The sequence below is a fragment of the Pezoporus flaviventris genome, unplaced genomic scaffold (genome assembly GCF_033815535.1).
Source record: "Pezoporus flaviventris isolate CSIRO_AGI_PZ_B2104156 unplaced genomic scaffold, CSIRO_AGI_Pfla_v1 ptg000041l, whole genome shotgun sequence".
NCBI lineage: Eukaryota > Metazoa > Chordata > Aves > Psittaciformes > Psittacidae > Pezoporus > Pezoporus flaviventris.
In genome coordinates, this window is record NW_026892589.1 from 7127038 (window position 1) to 7146113 (window position 19076).

At 41.8% G+C, this 19076-nt stretch overlaps 1 protein-coding gene across 7 annotated transcripts in view; it reads right to left on the reverse strand.

Moving 5' to 3' along the window:
- Window positions 1-19076, reverse strand: part of ARVCF (ARVCF delta catenin family member) — a 282629-nt gene that overhangs the window by 150374 nt on the left and 113179 nt on the right. The window contains exon 1 of one of the 7 annotated variants that reach the window (XM_061465625.1): window positions 8991-9082. The exons of 4 other annotated variants lie outside the window; for them this stretch is intronic. Coding sequence is in view for 1 of the 3 variants with exons in the window: in XM_061465623.1 (XP_061321607.1) it covers window positions 8272-8292 (21 nt within the window). In the remaining 2 variants the exon portion in view is untranslated. Of the gene's footprint in view, window positions 1-8271; window positions 8570-8866; window positions 9083-19076 lie in introns of those variants that run through there. 2 more of the 7 variants (XM_061465624.1, XM_061465623.1) reach the window with 2 other exon arrangements.

Genomic DNA, 19076 nt, shown 5'->3' on the forward strand with positions numbered 1-19076 from the left:
TTTACTCACATTTACTCACATTTATATATGCTAATGTGAGAAATGTAAGTTTTTAAAATCTTAGCAGCACACCATAGTCTGTTCCTTTTGGGTGAAGGAGAGAATGAAGAACCAAAAAGAACAATAAGCTTATTAAAAAGCTGGGGGGGGGGGGGATAAAAATGGGAGGTGGGTTCCAACACTCTTCTTGCTAGGACACAGTCACTCTGCAGAAGTGAATTAATGCCATAACTAGTAGAATTAACAAAGTTTGCATGTATTTTATTAAACACTAACTTGCCTGCCATTGCTAGAAGGCAAGGACAGGATTGACACAGAACTGATTGCGGAAATTTCATCCAGAAAACTGCGTGCTTAACTTCACCCAACCACCAGCCTTAGCTGGCATCCAATCCCATCCTCACAGCTTGCTGCCTCCTGTCTTGGGAACAAAACAGGACTTCTTCTCACCTCCTATTTGAAAACCAGGTAGGGTTTACCTGTAACAGCTGCTAAATAACAGGACATAAACTATGCAAAGCACTTTGAAACCATTATCACAGCTATATAGGTTTCAGTGCACATGTAAACTAAGGCATTATGCATGTTGAATTCTTTTTCGATGCTGCAGTAAGGTTACAGGCTCAAGTAGGTCAGGGGCAGAGTACTCAAGTGCTGCTTTAGGAGAGGTTTTCACCTGCTCACTGTCTTCACCCAAATGAGCAACAACGGAGAAGAATCAGAAGGAAACACCCCACCCATGAAATCCAACCACCTCTTCTGTGAGGAGTGAATCCCGTAACTCTGCTATGAAGACCAATTCTCAAAATACTGAGATATGACTGTATTTATAAGATGTAGTAGCAAAAATAGGAAAAAGCAACTAGACAGTAAAGAATTTCTTTTGCAGCACACCAAAAACATCAAGAAAAAACAACTAAGGCATGATAATATACAAGCAAAGTGGCATTTAGGGGAAGTAATGAAACCATACTGCTTTCAAAGGTACCAGCACAGAAATAATCATTCCCTTTTCATTAAGGGCAACTCTTAATATCATTAGTTACTCTTAAAGAAAGCCTGCCAGCAATTCGCAGGCAGATACTGTGAAAGCAGCAAGAGTTCTACAATAGTAAGTGGCATCAACACATAGTTTATAAATAAAATCTACAATTTACAGAGTCACTCTTTGCATTCACAGCATCTGGCATTTAAGTTGAAATCTTTTACAACGCAGGAAAAGAGTATTTATAACTGTTCGCTCATTAGAGCATGATGAAAAATTATCTATACGGAATTGCTCTCTTAAGCTTGTGAAAAACTGTATCTAGGATTAATCTGAGACTTAAAATGGCAGAGATCACCAAGAGAGCCCAGCTGGGCAACACTGGTCTCCCAAAACATATTGCTGGTTTTACAAATGAGCTGATAACCAATGTAATTGAGGCCAGGACCATAAAGCATCTGTTGGATTAAGTTTAAATGGTAAAACATTCCTCCTAATTTAATGTGTATGAACAACAGACAATTATTCTGGTCACCACTGCTACCATTAGAAGGAAGGTTTAAGAACAAACCACTAACAGATGTCAGGAAGGTGACTGGGATTAAACAATGTACTTGGGAGAACATCAGCATGATCTGATGCAGAACCAGAGCAGCTGCTCCACAGAATTTATGGCACCCTGAGACACTGGTGCCATGAAAGAGCTTCTCTCCCCCATTCTAATTTAAAGAATTAGGGTCTGGTTTACCAGTGATTAACATGATTCAGGGAGGTGTTGATGAAGAAACCCAGTTACTTGCATGATTTCTTCCATAAATAAGTCATCTTTTTCATTCAAACAATATCATTTGTTCTGCATTATTATAACACAGTACTGTGTGAAGTACAAGATTTAGTCTTATATACCAGCTTCTTACCAAACCTTTCTCCACAGCTACTTGGAATTTAACATACTTTCAATAGCCTGTATTAAACTCCTTAATCAAGTAACTCCATCCAATTCAAATGTGGAAAGCTCTCATCTGTGCATAGTGTGCTGGCATAAACACTGGTTTATCAATGCATCGCAAGACCAGCCAGCAAGACCCACACGCTGCCATGCCCAGAAGCCAAAAGGGCATTTATTCCTGTAACACTGAATCATATCATTGAAACAGAGGGATGAAATAGCTTCAGATGCAAAGCTTGCTAAAAGAATTCAGAAAAGTTTACAATTCAAACAACAGAATAATCCTGATCGCACACAGGAACCATCCATACCTCAGGGCTCTTCCAGCTCTAAACAATATATGCTGCATATCTTTTATCAGCCCTTTAACAAATTAGTTTGCAAGTTGAAAAGTCTTCTGAACATTCTGGATGATTCTGATCAGTGTTACATTACACACATCCAGAGTAATGTTACTTAAATCATCTTCTCATCTCTTCTCTGTTTCTCAAAATACACATATGTACAAATGCACACCAAAATACATTCTCTAGAGGATAAAAATAAGCCCTCTCATTCTGGTTTCATTTCAGGCTTTCAGGAACATCTCTTTCTCTGAACATTACAATAACCTGCCTGTGAAAGTTTCACTAAAAATAAAAGTTCAGAGCTGCGCCAAGTGATTTAGCTTGCGGAGGCAGAAACTCCAAAGCTCAAAATGTCTCCAGGTTGACTTAGAACAGTTTTCACTTTATTCTTTGAATGCCAAAGAGAAGTGTTGTGATGCTAAGGATAGATGTGTGGGATGAGCCAAAAGGGAAAACTCAGGCATTTCAATTTCCTGCTGTAAGCAGGTGTGGGCTTGACTCATCAAAGAGGCAGAGAACACCACTGAAATTAATGAATTTTCACATTACTGCAGTATACAGGGAGCACCAAGCCCATGGATTCACAACCCCTTAATAAGGGAGAAATCGTCTTGCCCGCCCATTCGTAGATACAAAAGATTACAACTCCCCAAAGGAAGTGAAGATTTTAACCTCTGCGTGCTCATCAAGCTTCTCTCAGGTACAGTTACAGTTGTTCACTGCTTAGGCATGCAGACAAATGAACAAAAAAATCCCAAAGCCTGGCTGCAACCTAATGAGATCCATGAGGCTCAAAGGACACTGTGAAATCTAAAACTACCAAAGTCTGAGTTTCAGTTTTCCTTTCAGCCAAGAATTTGCAATACGCTCGCTCTACTCTCAACATTTATTTCAGGAGCTCCTTTCACCTTTAAACCCCTCCTCTTACTACCATGGTTGGAACACAGAGAGGAAGCATCAGGTCTCCCACATCCTTAAGGGAAAAACAAACCCAAAGGAAATCTACTAGAAAAATTCTACGTTCCATTTCTCACTAGAAGCAAAACCTTTCAACATAAACTAAGCATCACCTCTGCTATCCTAGCCTCACAACTAGTAAAGCTACTGCAATATTAATTTCTTTTTCTTACCTCCTGCAGCATAAACAACTCTGTGCAATATTACGAAAAATACAGAAGTATTAAGTTACCTTTCTGAAAGGAAGATTCCCATTAACAAAAACTTCTTGGAAGACAAACAAAAGAAAGTTCCCATCCACCACCAATCCACATACACATCCTTCACTTTTTCCTGCCATTTTTCCATAAAGTCATTGTCGGACCTGGCTGAGCTTTGCTGGACAACATCAGTCACATTGACAACTACTGCTGTTTCAGTAGCATCCTCTAAAACATGAAGAATGGGGTCTCTGTAATGCTCTGCTCTGTCCTCAGGAAGATCTGACTGAACTACATGTATGCAGAGCTCTCAAGCTGTCATTTGAGACAGAAAAACCCCTACTGTTTTGTTTCACCAGCAAGTGCAGTTACAGGAGATCCTACATGCATGCTTCTGTTCATTCCTTGCCCTTTTCCTTCTCCCACTAGCCTAGTTAACACAGAGCCTCTTCTCCTCCCAGTTTCATCCCCAGGTGGAAGTTACAGCTCTTCCAAGGGCTTTAAACAGACTGGTTGTTCCTCTTTAAGCTCGATCAGTTCACTGGCCTTGACCACAGAGTGGTCCCAAAAACGTGCATTTACACAATGGAGAGGGCAGCCTGTTGCATAAATTGTGAAACCAGACGCCAGCAGCAGCAAAGGATGGGATGGATGTCCCTAACCCTGCAAAGCTGCAGCTCCCACCTCACGCAGCCATAAACACAAATATTTCCAGAACGGAGAACAAGCAGTGGTGGAACCTGAAGCTTTATTCTCCTTAATTAAATCCATATTATCTTAGAAGTATTAATTCTGTGTCCTGGGAGGTGAGGGAAGGGAGTAACACCTCCTTAAATTAGTGTAGGCATTTCAGGAGTTTTGGGGTGAGAAGAAGCAGTAAGTGAAGTATGCTACAGTGTGCTCCCTATACCTTGATGGCATGCTTCAAATGAAACAGGAGCTTCTCACAAGTTTCCCTGCAGCATATAGTTGTACAGTCTGCAATCACAGAGGAAATTAACTTTGAGAAACTGAGAAGCAGATGCAGGAACAGGTAAAGATACACTGAGAACATGCTAAAATCCTCATATTCAGAGAAATGCTGTATTATTGAACACCCAAAAATAGACACAAATACTTTCTTGCAGTGGCCCTGACCCTTCCACTACTGAAGTCAGTATCAAAACCTTAATTTAAGAATAGAAGTGAATTAGAGCAAGACCAAATGTCTACAAACAACTTGGTTAGGAATATCCAGTCAGTGCACTTTCAAATGCAACTGATTAAATTTTGAGGCTTTTTTCCCCCCATTTTATCTTTCATAATGAGCATTTCTACATTATGAAAGACACTGAATGTATGAAAGACACTGAATGTACATACATGGTGTGGGGGCTTAATCCCACTTTTATTTTTAGTAACTGCAGTGTAACATAAGCACAAAATGCAGACAGCCTGGTTTTGCCTGTAGACCAGCTCACCTCATGACCCTTGGGACAGGTGGTTAAGCAACACAGCCTCGGGAGGCGGAATCACTGGAATGCTTTGCTTGGTATGCCTGTTGCTGTTACAAAGCTGTATGCACACAGGCAGGCATTCAAACTGGGCATTGTACACCCTCGAATCCCAACACCTCCAACAGCACTCTTAAAAGAGCACAGCTCTTGCAACTGCATATTCAGAAACGTTAGAACACTTCCATTCTCATACCCAACATGTCATACCCTGCTGCAGCTCTAGAGCTTCCTAGTCATAGTCACACTGCGCAACCCCTCTATCAAGAAGTATCATTCCCACACCTGAGTTCCTGCACCCAAGTTAAGCATGAATTGCCTGAAGAGTTACCATGTCCACCTTCCTGTAGGGAATTGCTGCCTCTGTGGACAAACTAAAGAAGGGAATGTGTGCCTCCACTCAGCTGCTCCAGTAAATAGTTTAACATCTCAGCAACTGAGTCCCAAAACACATTCCCTTTGCCCAGCTCTTCTACAGAGATCACAACTGCTGGCAAAGTGTTTACTTCAGGGAGGTGTCAATATTGTAGACTGCTGCACCTCTTGACTCCAAAGTAGTAGAGTACCTCCAACCTCTGTTTCAGGTCTATTATATGTGAGAATCCATTGGTGAATCCATATATAGATCCATGTCAAAGGTAAAGCTCCCTTCTCACTTGTTCTTTCTAGTATGACTTGCACAACTGTTTGGAAAATGATACTTTCGCATGCTGCGCTCCATTACCATTTCTTCCATGAGACTTCCATCGCTGGTACAGACCCGTATCGAATATGTCAGCAATGCATGAACCACTTTTTCATCCTGCCAGATCTAAGACTTCATACTCTCTCACAATTGTATCTCTAGCAAAACGCTAGGGACCAAGTACTAAGGAAGGGCAGCCTTACTTAGGTTGGTGCCTAAGGAATGTTAGCATTAGTAGGAATTAGGAATGTTAGCAAAGTATTTTCTGAAGCAAGAATTACACAGAACCGAAGAGATTTTGGCTAAAGTCACTTTAAGTAACTCTTTTCTCCTTTACAACTTCACGGCCCTGAGGCAAGCCAGATCAAAGCTCTGTATCATACAGTGACCAAACATATTTTAACAGTTCCAGACTTCAAGATCCTTCTGAATTTCACAACTCTATACTTAGTACTTACTTTTAGGCCACTGCAGAACATCAAACTGCTGATATGTAGCACAAACTTCAGCAGCCTTCATCTCTCATCAGGAGGAACAGGAATGGCCAAGGGAGAACACCAAGAAGGTGCCACCTGCCCTGCACCCTCATGGCCCCAAGAATAGGTTTTCAGACTTCCTTCTGGAGTACACTGCACCTACTTCTAAGGTGCAATGCTGCTTTCATGGCCCAGAACTTCAGGAAACACGGCTATTCCCAGTAGGAGCCAAAAGCTTAGTTAGAAGTTACTCTTGGTTCTTTTTAATTAGATACAATGTCGTACCTGTCTTTATCTAAACACACAAGGTCTTTAGTTAAGGTGGCAGAAGTCCATTCTAGCATCTCTCCCATTATTTTCTGTATTAATCGTATAGACTTGCCATTCACCTCAAAGTCATTTATCCATTTGGCTTGGTTTTACTTAATTGTGATCATTAAAGCCAAAAGATTACTTTCTAGAGGCTCTGTAACTGCACAATAAATTTCTCTGACAACTCGTGGTTTAAAACTACTGCCTTTCATTAAGGAAAGCATTCTCTAATACTCTGCTGTGGTATCAGACTTGCGAAAAGGCCTCGGAATGAATCAAGAATCCTTGCTCCATCAGAAAAGAGAAAGTATCTGTCTGATCCTCAACTATGACAGGCAGCATGAAAATTAAAGCCATGAGGTTTGGGGTTTTTTGTTGTTGTTTTGATATGGAAGAAGAATTCAGGACTGAAATGCATGACCTGAAGTGATTAACTATAATCTTCCACTCTCACTCTAGCTTTTCCTCCTATCAAAATCGAAAACCCAGAAGACAAGAATACTGTTCTACTGCACAGATCAATGACATTATACACCTCCTGTTCACAGGTACCATCCCGAGTCTTACCTCCAGGATTTTTCTTCACGTTTTGAGAAAGAAAAAAAAAACAAACCACAAAACAAACCGGATCCCCAAAACCAAAATCCCAAGGAACTGCTAACTGTATTGACCTAAAAATCAACAGGTACAGTAACTTTGGGTCAGATGGTATGAACACGACCACAGGCACAAATGCAATCCTCCCTCCCTAAAAAGCCCACAGGTAGCATGACACAGGCAGCACACAACACCAGGTCACCTCCTGCAGGCAGGGCAGAGAGCACAGGGCCTGCCCACAGACAAAGACACTCCAGGGCCCAGCTGAACAGGCTACATGCCCCTCAAGGGAACCAACATCCTATTTGCATCAAGACATGATTCAGCCTTCTGTTACCAAGATGGACAAGTGGAACACAGCACAATTAAACCAAACTGAAGCACCTCTAATAATTCCAGTGCACTGAACCTTGCAAATTCATAGGTGGATTATCAGTGCTGGATTATTGTGGCATTTGCTTATTCTAAAATGTTCTGGTTTAAATTTAAAAGGTAGAAAAGAAAAAGGAGGATTAAGAAAAAGATAACATCCCATCCTAGTTTGAGAGGCAGCTCTATCCTGCCACCGCCTGAATTTATAGGGTTTCCTGAGGCTTCCAAGGCAGATGGAGGAGGTTAACAAGGTAAGCACCTATAAATTACAGGAGTCTAAATGATTTCTATTTATTTAAATCAAGTCTGCAAAAGCTTTACTCTGTAATGCCCAATGACACTCCAAGGTAAAGAATAATATTTGAAATTTTTTTGCACAAAAGCTTCAGGTCCATTATAATTAATAAGATCACAGGCAAGAGGGCTCTTTGCTTAAGATAACATTTAGAGGGGAAAACTGAAGTTATTTCTCTGGTATGTTCAACAATGAAATCAAAGAGAAAGCAAGGGAACACCGTATGGGAAAAGCAAACATTTAACACAAGCACAATAGCAAAGCTTTCGTTTTCTAAAAGCACTGTTTCTAGCTGTTCATGTCAGAGAGTTCCCCAGATTGACCGAGCAGGATGAGAAGGTCAAAGAAAAACAATGGCTTGGTTTTTTGGGGGTGTTTCACCAGTTAGCACACCGGGGACAAAATCAAAAGCTCTCTCGAATGCTCTGTTAGAAAGAGCAGCTCAGCTTTTGCTCTTAGCTCCCAGCTACAACCCCAACACACAAGTAAACAAACCCTTCCAGCCTCTGACAGGCTTCTCCTTCCCGCACCGCCGGGACCACGGCACACGAGGACGCTCAGGACCGCCAGAGCCAAAGGGAAGGACCCAAGTTCAGCACTAACCTGTTTGAGTTCCGCAGGCATCTATGCAAGGTGCCAGTCCTACAGTCCTAGCAGCGAACACCTCCAGCTTTCTGCGAAAGCTCCGCGGACCCAGCCTTCTGCTCCGGCAGCCTCCAGAGCCTGCTTCCTCCTCCAAGCTCGCTCCTTTTGTACCCCGGCCAGCAGCCCGAGAGCCCCTCAGCTGCCTCCCCACGGACAGAGCCCATCCAGGGCGCGCAGCCCAACCGGCGCACGGCGCTCCGATGCCAGCACAGCCACCACTGGTGGCTCCCGTGGGGCCGCGTCCCTTTGCACCGGCTCCCCCCGCACTGCTCCGGCGCCGGGCGGCTCCGGCCCGGGGGGCGGAACTGACGGGCAGCCGCAGCGGGCTGGGCCGCGGCCACGCCCGGCGCCCCGGGAGCCCCGGCAGGCTCCGCTTCCCGCTGGAGGGCAGCGGACGGCCCGGGGCACGGAGCCGGACCCCAAGTGGAGTCCTGCGGCCGGGAACCCTCTGCCCCCGCGCCCGGGGGTGCCCGCGCTTCCCAGCCCGCCCCGCTGGATCCCGGAGACAAAGAGGGAGAACGTGACTGCTGCCAGCCTCTCTCCACACGCTAACCTGCTACTGCCACAGAGGCAGAAAGCGCTTCAGGTACCGCCCGCGCTGGGAGCGCAGCTGCCTCGGCAGGGACAGGGAGGTCGAGCAGGAAAGCCCAGGAACGGAGAGCCTCTCCCTCGCTTACTTTTCGTACTTCACTTCGAGATTAATGCCATCCCTAACGCACCACACAGAGAGGGACCGTCTTCCATCACAGCCTCCTCCCTTTTCCACCTTACACAGATGCAGCCAAGCTTATGGCCCCAAAGTGCACCTGACCTCATTTTTTAAAGCCATTCACCTGCCCACAAACCTGCCTCACATTCATTAAAAGATTGTCTTGATACATTACTCATTACCAGAATGAATGCCAGATGTGCTACACCTTGCTTCCACCACACTGTACAGCAGAACCTAGGACTTCACAGCATGATACAGCATGGTTTTCACATCCATTTATTGCCAGTAAAGTGGAAGTGCCCAGATTTCCCCTTCAGTCTTTGAACGGGGAGCCAGGCTGCAAACCTCTGTGTAACCCCTGGGAAGGAGAGCCTCCTGCCCTTCTTATTCTAGGATTTGACCCTTCTTCCTGCCCTTCCCGAGAAACTGTCAAAAGGGTATATAATTAATAAATATATTAAGACATCCAATCTATGAAGAAAGAAACTGAGGTAGGCAGGTGTAAACCAAGCTTAACTAAATCTGAAGACTCTTCACCCTGGACCCGTCATGGGGCAGGAGGAGATGCTTACCCAGCATTGGAACTACAGCCTTGCCCTTCAGATGGAAGCAGTTACCCAGGTCTGAGAGGCAGCCAGCTGCATCCTCCCCCCAGTGCTAATAACCAGCACTGCTTGCAGTCACCAGCCGAGGGGGAATGGTTGTTTTTCCTCTTCTGTACTAGGCTCCTGCAGCAAACCAAAGCAATAAATAAATCCACCGCTGTAACAGCTGGTGGCTGAACAATGGTAATTAGGGACTGAAAGCTACTGCCATCAAATTAGAGGCTACCCCTGAAAAATACGGGTAGTCAGAGACAGTGAGATCAGCTAGAAAGCAGCAAGGAAGGCGCATTACCATTTAATCTTCTTTAATTATCAGAATAGGTGCCTTTGCACAAAAGTGTCTTTTCATCTCAGTTTCAGGTTCCCTGAAAATTCTAAAACATGCTTCCAGTGTCAAAGTGATTAACATGGTAATTAGTATCAGTCCTACAAGATCAACATGAAAAGGTCCCATCTATACTAACATTAAAGACCAGGAGGAATGTTTCAAACCTGTTTAATTGTAGTTTCAGTCTTCCTACTGCCAATTTCAACATCTCAGCTCAGTATCACAGCTCAGCCTTTGTATTTTAGGGGCAGAGAACAGGGCAGAACTATGTTACCCAACTCTGATCCTAATTTGTTTAAAAATAAATGCTATAAAAGTTAACAAAGGCAATGGTAGATGCTGCACAAGGTTTAGCTGAAGCAAAGGTAGTTGTTTCACTGGAGCGAAAATATATGCTTTATCTAGAGTGGAATAATTTAGAGGCAACTGGTAGTGGCTGTTACATACTTAAAGGGCAGAGCAAAGCAAAAGGAACACATTTTGTATGAGTCTTCTGTACTTTTGTACAGCAGCCTCCCCCCCTTTCTCCTTGTCCAGCTTTTCTTCAGTTAACAAACTAAAATAGCTCAACTTTTGTTGAGGCCATGCTGGCATAGAAAAGTACCATTCAGTTTAGGCATGCACATGGATGTGTGCCAGACCTTTATACACTGTCAAAGAAAAGGACACTATAAAGTCTATATCCATAGGGCACCAAAGTAGCTACTCCTGCATGTGAAACAACACAACTGAAACCTTCCTGGGTGGACTTGCCAACTCTTACACACATAAGAAAGTCTCTCAAGTTGTAAACCCACAGGTATTTTTGCAAGATCAGCGTTGTTGAATTCTGCAGTTCCACCTTCTGGAGTCAGGTTGTTATTTAAAAACATCATTTTCCTTTCAAAAATACAATAGATGCTTGTGGGCCTGCTGGCTGGAGAATATTTTGACTCAAAGCCAAAGATTAAAAAAATACATCTCAAGTCCCCTGATTTCTCCTGTTATTTCTCAGCCACTTGCAATATTTTACCAGCTGATAGAATGCTGAATGCTGAGATTTGGCAGTGCTGAAGTAAAAGAACTAATTACCTAAATAAGAGTTATGGATTAGATCCCTAAGGTTATGCTGAACTTCCAGATTCTGGCAACAAACACTCTACCCATTAGTATCAGACTGCTGACTGTATCACTACCTCCCCTTCTCCCCCCTGTTTTTTTACATGAACCTTAATTTCTTAATCTGTCACATTTTCCCAGCTTCAAAAGCAGGGTGAAAACCTTTCTTCTTACTGAGAAATTAAGAATTCATAAACAGGAAGGGATTTAATTCTCTGGAAGATGGAACAGAACAGTAGAGTATCTGGCCCAAGCTCTCTCTTTTATTTTCTCCCATTACCTTTAAAAAATTCTCTATCACTAGTGCTGCACTATAGATTGATCTGCTCTCAGAGGCAGTAAAAATGAAATGGTTTACAGCTCTGCCTGGAAACATAACATACGGCTTCAGTGATATGTATGTGATATGTAACTTCCATAAACCCACCAGAGCAGGAAGCCACAAGATGAATCAAGAATCCCAGCTAACCATACAGGCTAAAGCCCTATGGATCACCCACGGCAGGTCTCAGCATCCACACAGGTCACCCTGTATTCACATAGGTGCTTCCACACCAAGGATGTCGGTCCATGAATTTCATGTATCAGATAAACAACTGAGAGATCTAGAGAGCAGTCCACCACTGTGTCAGTGTGCCCTACTGTCATGACCTTAATACAGACAAATGAAAACAGAACACACCAACATACCTTTTGAAATATTTTCCAGTTAGTATTTCCATCATTTTTTAATATATCTGAAAAGTTACACGAGCCCTTTCACAACATTCGTTCTTGCTCCAAAATGACTGCGTGACTCTAGTAGGGCATCAACATGGTTTGAGCAATCTTTTGGCTTTCATACTGCAAGGTTAGAAGTGGAGAGGAAGCCAGATTGCCTCAATCAGGGAGCGGTTGTGTATAAATGGAGGATGATTTTGTGTGTCATCCTTGTGTAAGAATCCAGTATTAAAGAAGAAGTCTAAAGGATCACAGGGCTGAAGAACAATATGGCAAAGAGGAAGCAGACGCTTTCTGTAGAGGGACACCTTCAGGCATTTCAGTAAGTTCAGGGGATTTTCATTTATATACAAACACAGCTTCCATCTTGCTACATCTAATTATCAGTCAACTGCATTTCATCCAAGATGTCATATGACAGGATGAGAACAAGGACAATCTGGTGACAGCACTGCTTACGTTAGAAATAAAGGACAGAGGAAGCTGCATGCCACTGCATATAGGTCGCAGCTGAATGAATGACCTATGTTTCTTCCCAGCAGCTTCATTAGGTAAGAATCAACACATTTTACAGGGATAAAAATAGAAAAATCTCCTTCAGTTTAAGAAAATAAATTAAAATAGCATTACATTTATAACAGAATGACAACAGCAAGGGAAACAAATCAAACTTAAGGTTGGTACTGTGACTGTAATTTCATGCTGCAGTTATTAGAAAGGAAACAATGACACTCAAACACAGGAGAGAAAGACCCAGCATCAACCATTTTTCATTTCTTAGATTTTGTTGTGGTTTTGGGATTTTCCACATCATTTGTGCTGTATTTCAAGCTGCACATTACAATCACTTGCTCAGAAGATACCAGCTTAACACGTCATTCTCTCATCCAAAGGGCAAAGATGTGGCTTGCCATTCTGTACTGGATTGATGGCTGGCTGTACCATCAACCCATTCTTATGGTAATGACTATCTTCCTCAAACCAAAACCTGAAGCTGTAAGAAGATCTAATCAAGATGGGTTAGAGACACGGAGACTCTAGTTTTCAACCTTTAACTACAGTAGTCCAAAAATGCCACTCTGCCAGCAGCTAAGGATACATTTTAGATCAAGTCCCTAAAATGAACTCTGACAGTATTCTGTAGCATTTCCCAGTCACCACCACTATAGTTAAAAAAATACTCTCTTCAGCTTGTAATTTGGTAGCTTAAAAACGGAAGCAGTTTGGGGCTTTGTCTGGGTTTTTTGGTTTTAATATATGTATCTATAAAGAGTAAATTGTGACATTTATTTAAATCAAAGGCTTTAATTAGAGCTCAGCCTCAGGCTGCCCATGGCCATCTCTGGCCATTCTGTTCTCAGTCACACTGATGACTTCAGTGAATTACTCCACACTGTGACAAAGCCAGCGAGAGACAATTTGAACCACTAACAAGACGGCCTGAACTAGTGAAAGGCTCAGTTATTTATCAATGTCATCACAACACAAAACTCATTTTGGACTTTTCCAGCATTGGTTCATGAGAGCTTACAGATCCTGGAGACAGCTGAAAGGGAACAGCTGAAAATTTCTGGGTTTAATAGCCAGATTGAACCCTTCAAGTCCAAAGCTCAGAGGGCTTCAGGGAAGAGGAAATTGTCTGGTTTTAAAGCTTCTGCAAAACATTCTTGTGGCCACATGTGGATCTGCAAGGGCAGAGGCTTACAAAAATCAGCTGGCTCCTGTGCAATGCCTTGTAGGGATAAAGGTCTGCCTCGTGTGTATGCGTATGGATCAAGGCCTGTATTACTAACAAATTGTTTCATAAAATTGAGCGATACAGTGCAAAAAGGTTTTGTGAAGGTTTAAAATCTTCCTGAAGATCCCACATGAACTAGGAGTGTGCTTGGGAATTCAAATACAGGAGTATTAAAACTCTTAAAAAGCCAGTGCAATTAATGCTGATCTGCTGAGATCTGAGCTGATAAATAAACAAGGAGCAGAACATGAAAAATAAATCACAACTTTAAAACACAAGATGTTTTCATGTTAATTATCAAGAGGCAAATGTGGTGAGTGTGACTAGAAAGCTGCTTCTTTAAAAACTCCTGTTAAACCTGATACAACTCTTTAATGTTTGCATTTGCATGCTCCTGTTTTCAGCCGTTTTTTATTGTTACTTGCAGTTACTGATCTTGCAACACTCAGAGACATCATACAAAGAACAACCTAGACACCCCTTTACTTAAGGTATACACAGCAAGTAGAGTTTATTTCTCATATGTTTCTCTTATATGTACTTCTCAAAGGAAACATAGTAAAGCAATGTAAAATCATGGAAAAAATATGATGAAACTGTAAATTTGTCACTAAATTAAATAATTTTAATTTAAAGTTGGCAGGGCTCCAGGCCAGAAAGGATAACACTTGTGGAAAATTACTCTTCCAAAATCTTGGCAAAGAAAGTAAGAAATTTCTTGCCTTTCAGTTGCTTCCAAACCCTCACTCAATAAAAGTTCACAGAAAACAAAAGAAGTAGAGACTTTCAAGGCAAATGAAACTGCAAAAATATTTCTGAGATGCTCAGGGTAAACGTGGTCATTGCTTTGCACTATTATAATCCCTAGCATGAACCAGTTGCTGTCCTGCTGACAAACATTAGATGGCACTTTGGAATTTAGCAGTAACCATATAGAGTTGCAGAGCACACACTTCAGAGATGAAGTGAGAGTGTGAGACATGAAAGTGAGGTACTGTTGATGATAGAGAGAAAAGTGAGATTTCTGCAAAGGCACGTGTCTTTGAGCTAAAAGATGTATTTCAACCTGCACATGTAAACTATAGAATAGTGGGTAATTAGATTTTGAAATAAGAAATCATTGTGTTGGAAGGAATAAAACATTCCCTTACCAGGCAGAGGGGCAGTTTCTCAGCTGATGAGTTGTCTTTTTTGTTTTTTAATGAATCCTTTGGGATCTAGATTTTAAACTCGATTCGCTGATAACGTTTTACACAACAGTTTTCTCTGATAACGCACCAGATTGAGTGAATTCTGCTTCATGCCAACAGATCTGAGCCCCAAATAACTCTAATAACTGGGGCTTAGGTTCCTTGTGTATCAAATAAATCCCTTCTGGAAAGCACTGCACAGCTTCTGATGCAGCTGGTCAAAACTCGGTTGCTCCTCAAATTGATGCTAATATTCCCATTCACTTTTCTATCCATCTTTTTACCATGTAAGGCCTTAAATGAAGACTGAAGATGAATCACAGGGGAGAAGCTGTAACAAGAAACAGAAGAACCAGGAAACAAATTCTCACAGGAATACTTGCTGTCCACCTTGCAGATGCTCTCATATGATAGACCATGATGTCTGTTGCAGAGACTTTTTTGCTAGCCTTCTGCTACCTCATTCCTCTTGCAGCACAAGAAGCAGGTTCTAGGATTTCTTATGGAATCTGGGTAATCCCAGCACAGAGGCAAACAGGAGGAGCTCCCTGAGCTCGCAGTGGTGCAACATGCCATACTGTCACTTTGGAAAGTGTCTAATTGAAACACTTGCAGTAATTCCAAGAGAGCTACTGCCCTGGCTAATCCCTGTAAGGTGGAGGCTGGCTAGGTCACTGCGTCTTAAGCCATCTGCAGTACTTTGGCCCTGAACATCAGTTCCTTGCTTCCAGTTTCCACTGTTGCTGAGGTATCAGCAAAAGATCCTGATTCTCACTGTAAACCAGGAGATGGGACAATGTCCATAAAAAAAAGGGCAGCAAAGGCTTCAACCTCCAAGCTAAACTCAACTGCTACAATCTCCAGCAGAGCAGAAGCCAGGGACAGGATCACACCTTACACATAGGGAGCACATCTCCCTGAAAAGTAGCTGAGTAACAGCTTCTGGTCCAGTTTGTAACTGTGCTGGGACTCACAGGTACTGCAAACATCTCTCAGCTCACACTGAATTCTGATCTAAGAACTCATTTTCCCATGGGAATCATATTCCCAAATCTCCCCCCTCCTTATCCCCTGGAACCTCTGAATAGTTGCACATATGCAGAAGCTGAAACCTGACCCAGCTCATTCCTAGAAATTCAGTAAGACTTCTCTTAGGTACTGAATTTACAGGATCAGGCTGATGGCATAGCGAGTGCATGTATGACCAACCCCACAGTGATCTGTGCAGCAGAACACAAGAGCTGAATTACAGTGCTGGGGAGCTGAGAGCAGGGGGCATGACACGACCGACACCCAACCATACTGTACCCCCCAATCAGAATTTGCATCTCTATTGTTCTAGTTGGTTTTATAAAGGAATTAGGACTATCCCTACAAATGCTTTCAACATTTTGCAACCTGCTCAGTATTAGCAGCACATGCATGGGTTAAATACCAATGAGGTTTTTTTTTTCTGGGTATTTGGCACTGTAACAGGAAAAAGTACTGTAACACTGGGAGCTGTCATGAACCGACAGCACTGTTGTCTGTACCTGACCTTACCTGTAAGGCAAAAAAAGCCCCCAATTTTCCATGCTGTCAGTCCCTTGATATGAGCAGAAATACCTTATATAACAAAGGAAGCCAAGAGGCACTACAAACTAGAACTAATTACATAAAACTTTACACACAAAGATGGAACTGTGCTCTGTATGAGATGGGGTGGAGGTAAAAAGGTAAGCCAATGACTCAGTGCAGCTCAGAACCCATTTTTGCTTCTTCTCTGCGTATGTTCAAAGATGTATACAATATGAACGCACCCATGTTCTTACTATCAAAGCTCTGGAAACAGTCTCTATATTCTAACAGCCTGCGCTATTTCCGTGTGGAGCAGAGAATCTTAAATGAAAGCAATGAAACACAGACAGAAGAGCTATTGCAGCCCAAGCTGTAAGTCAGAGAGGTGAACTTGATGGTGTTTCTTAGAAAAGCAAATTGAGATGATCTTGTATTTTTTTGAATTCTCTCCATGTGTTCTGGTGAGCTTTTCACTTGAAACTGACCCTCCATTCAAAAAATGGCCTTTTTTGGCAGAAGTCACAGGTTTCCCAGATTAACATAAAGACCAAAGTCTATTATTGGTACTTAATTAGGGCTAAAAAATACCTGCCTAGAAGAATGAAAAAAGGCAAACGTATGTGTTAGTTTTTAAACAGGTGTTATTTTTCTGGAACATGAGTTGAAATTAAGTGATCCCAACTGTAACCATGAGAACATTCTGCAGCTTTTTTCCATTACTGATTTTCCTTGAGCAGCTACAATCACATTTGCAAAATGAAGAAAAATAAGATTTTAATAACTCTGCTGATGACTGACATTTCAAGATGGCCTTTTGGGCTATCATTTGTTGGTGGGGGATTTGCAGGTCTTTCTTGGCAAGGGTGTTACTAGGAAAAAACCCAAACCCAAGCAACAGTGTGTGATTCCTTTTAAGTTTCTTCATTCCCACATACATACACATCTGCCTTCCTTTCAAGTGTTTTGTTAGTATTCCTGGTTAAACACAAAGTTAGGGTAGATTTGCACCAAAATTGTGTATCAGTTTATCAAAACACATGGTCAAGCATATGTCAGACCTGGAGAAACACATGAAAAAAGTTCTTAACCAGTTCTGAAGGTAAGAGACTAATTAAACACAATAGACAACTTTGAGCCTGTGCTTATTACTATACCACTTAGCAAATGAATAATGACCTCAGTGATAGAAGGCTGACTCAAAAGGCTCATCACTTACATTAAGTTGTTTTTTTCCTGATTTGTATTTAAACAATTTATTATTGTGTGTATTTCCTTAGTTCAGAAGCAACCACTTTGCATTGCTCTAACTCCACCACTTGGAAGATGCCCATGTATAAAGGGGAGCAACCCACAGACAGGACTTACACAAGATATATTTGTTACAGTGCAATCTACCATACTGGGTATCACACAAATTATATTCCTCCAGTTTAAAGAACAGAGAGAAAAAATGAAAACCTCCAGATGTGCAGTGAAAGAGTTAAGCCAGTATGAAATGACTGCAGGGCAGACTTCAGTGAATCATTCATAAGCCTTTATAAATGGCACAATCACAAGCCCTATTTCAGAGAAGTCTGACTTAGTCACATCTAAGGGACCAAATTATTGTGCACAGTATTACAAAAGGTACAAACAAGCTCAGTTCTGCCTGCAACACCATATTCATGCCATGTTAAATCTACTGCAATTGCACAGTCATGCACAAGGCTGGCTTTACAAGTGAGCAGCCTGTATAATAACGTATATTGCTAGGCGTAATAGTTACACAAATATGAGATATTAAGCTATATTCATAAGTATCACAGCATGCTGATTCAGCTTGATTATTAGACATTCCAGCCCATACACTGTACTTGCACACTTTACCATGAAGAATTTCAAGAAGCCTAATTCTTACATGGTGTGAAAAAGTGCAACAGATTGACAGGATGAAACCTTTGAAGCTGCTGGCCTAACACCAAGTCAAAAACTTGTCAGTGAAGCTGCTTGGATTGAAGTTTAAAGTCAAAACAGGATCCAAAACTTGTAATCTGTTTTTGGAAATAAAAGGAGCTATTTCATCACTGCTTTAAGGGGAAGAAAGTAGTCACTAAACCTGATTTTTAACTTAAAGAGTTGCAGTCATAGGTCTCTTGGCGTATGCTGTTGACTGACAGACCTCTAGAAAGTACACCACAAACCAATAGCCACTGCTCAGTCACTATTTACCCTTCAGCAGCCTTTGCCAGTTCTGTGGCATCAGTAATGCAATGGAGCTTACTTCTTACAGGAACTACTGTTTGATGCGTAAAAAGTATTCCATAAAGTAAAGCAGATTTATATAAAACTTGCAGTGAGACTAACAATTTAATACCAGCAGGCTTTAAATAAAAATGTCATTTTAAGAAAAGAAATGTACACCAGAGTGAATTTATGATGATAGGCTTTTTAAAGAAAGGCTTTGTAAAAAGCATGGGGGAATATCCATATTATACTAACATATATGCATACACACAGTCTCTGTGCATCCCTGAGCTCATATGCATATATGATATAGATCTGGGGTTTAATCTTAGCCAAATGTACTGGATGATATATCTAAAAAAAGCAAACATAAAAACACCCCAACAAACCCACCACAGGGAGCCTGAAAGAATGCAAGTAACAGTCAAATGCAGTAAGTTTTGAATTATTGGATGATTTTGTCAATGCAAAGACTTCTCAGATCAACTTATGTTACTTCTTACAGCTGTAAGAGTTCATCTGGTAAGACTCCTGAGCACGCAAGGGGCTGATCTCTGTTATTTATACCATGTGAGATTTGGCAACTCCCACA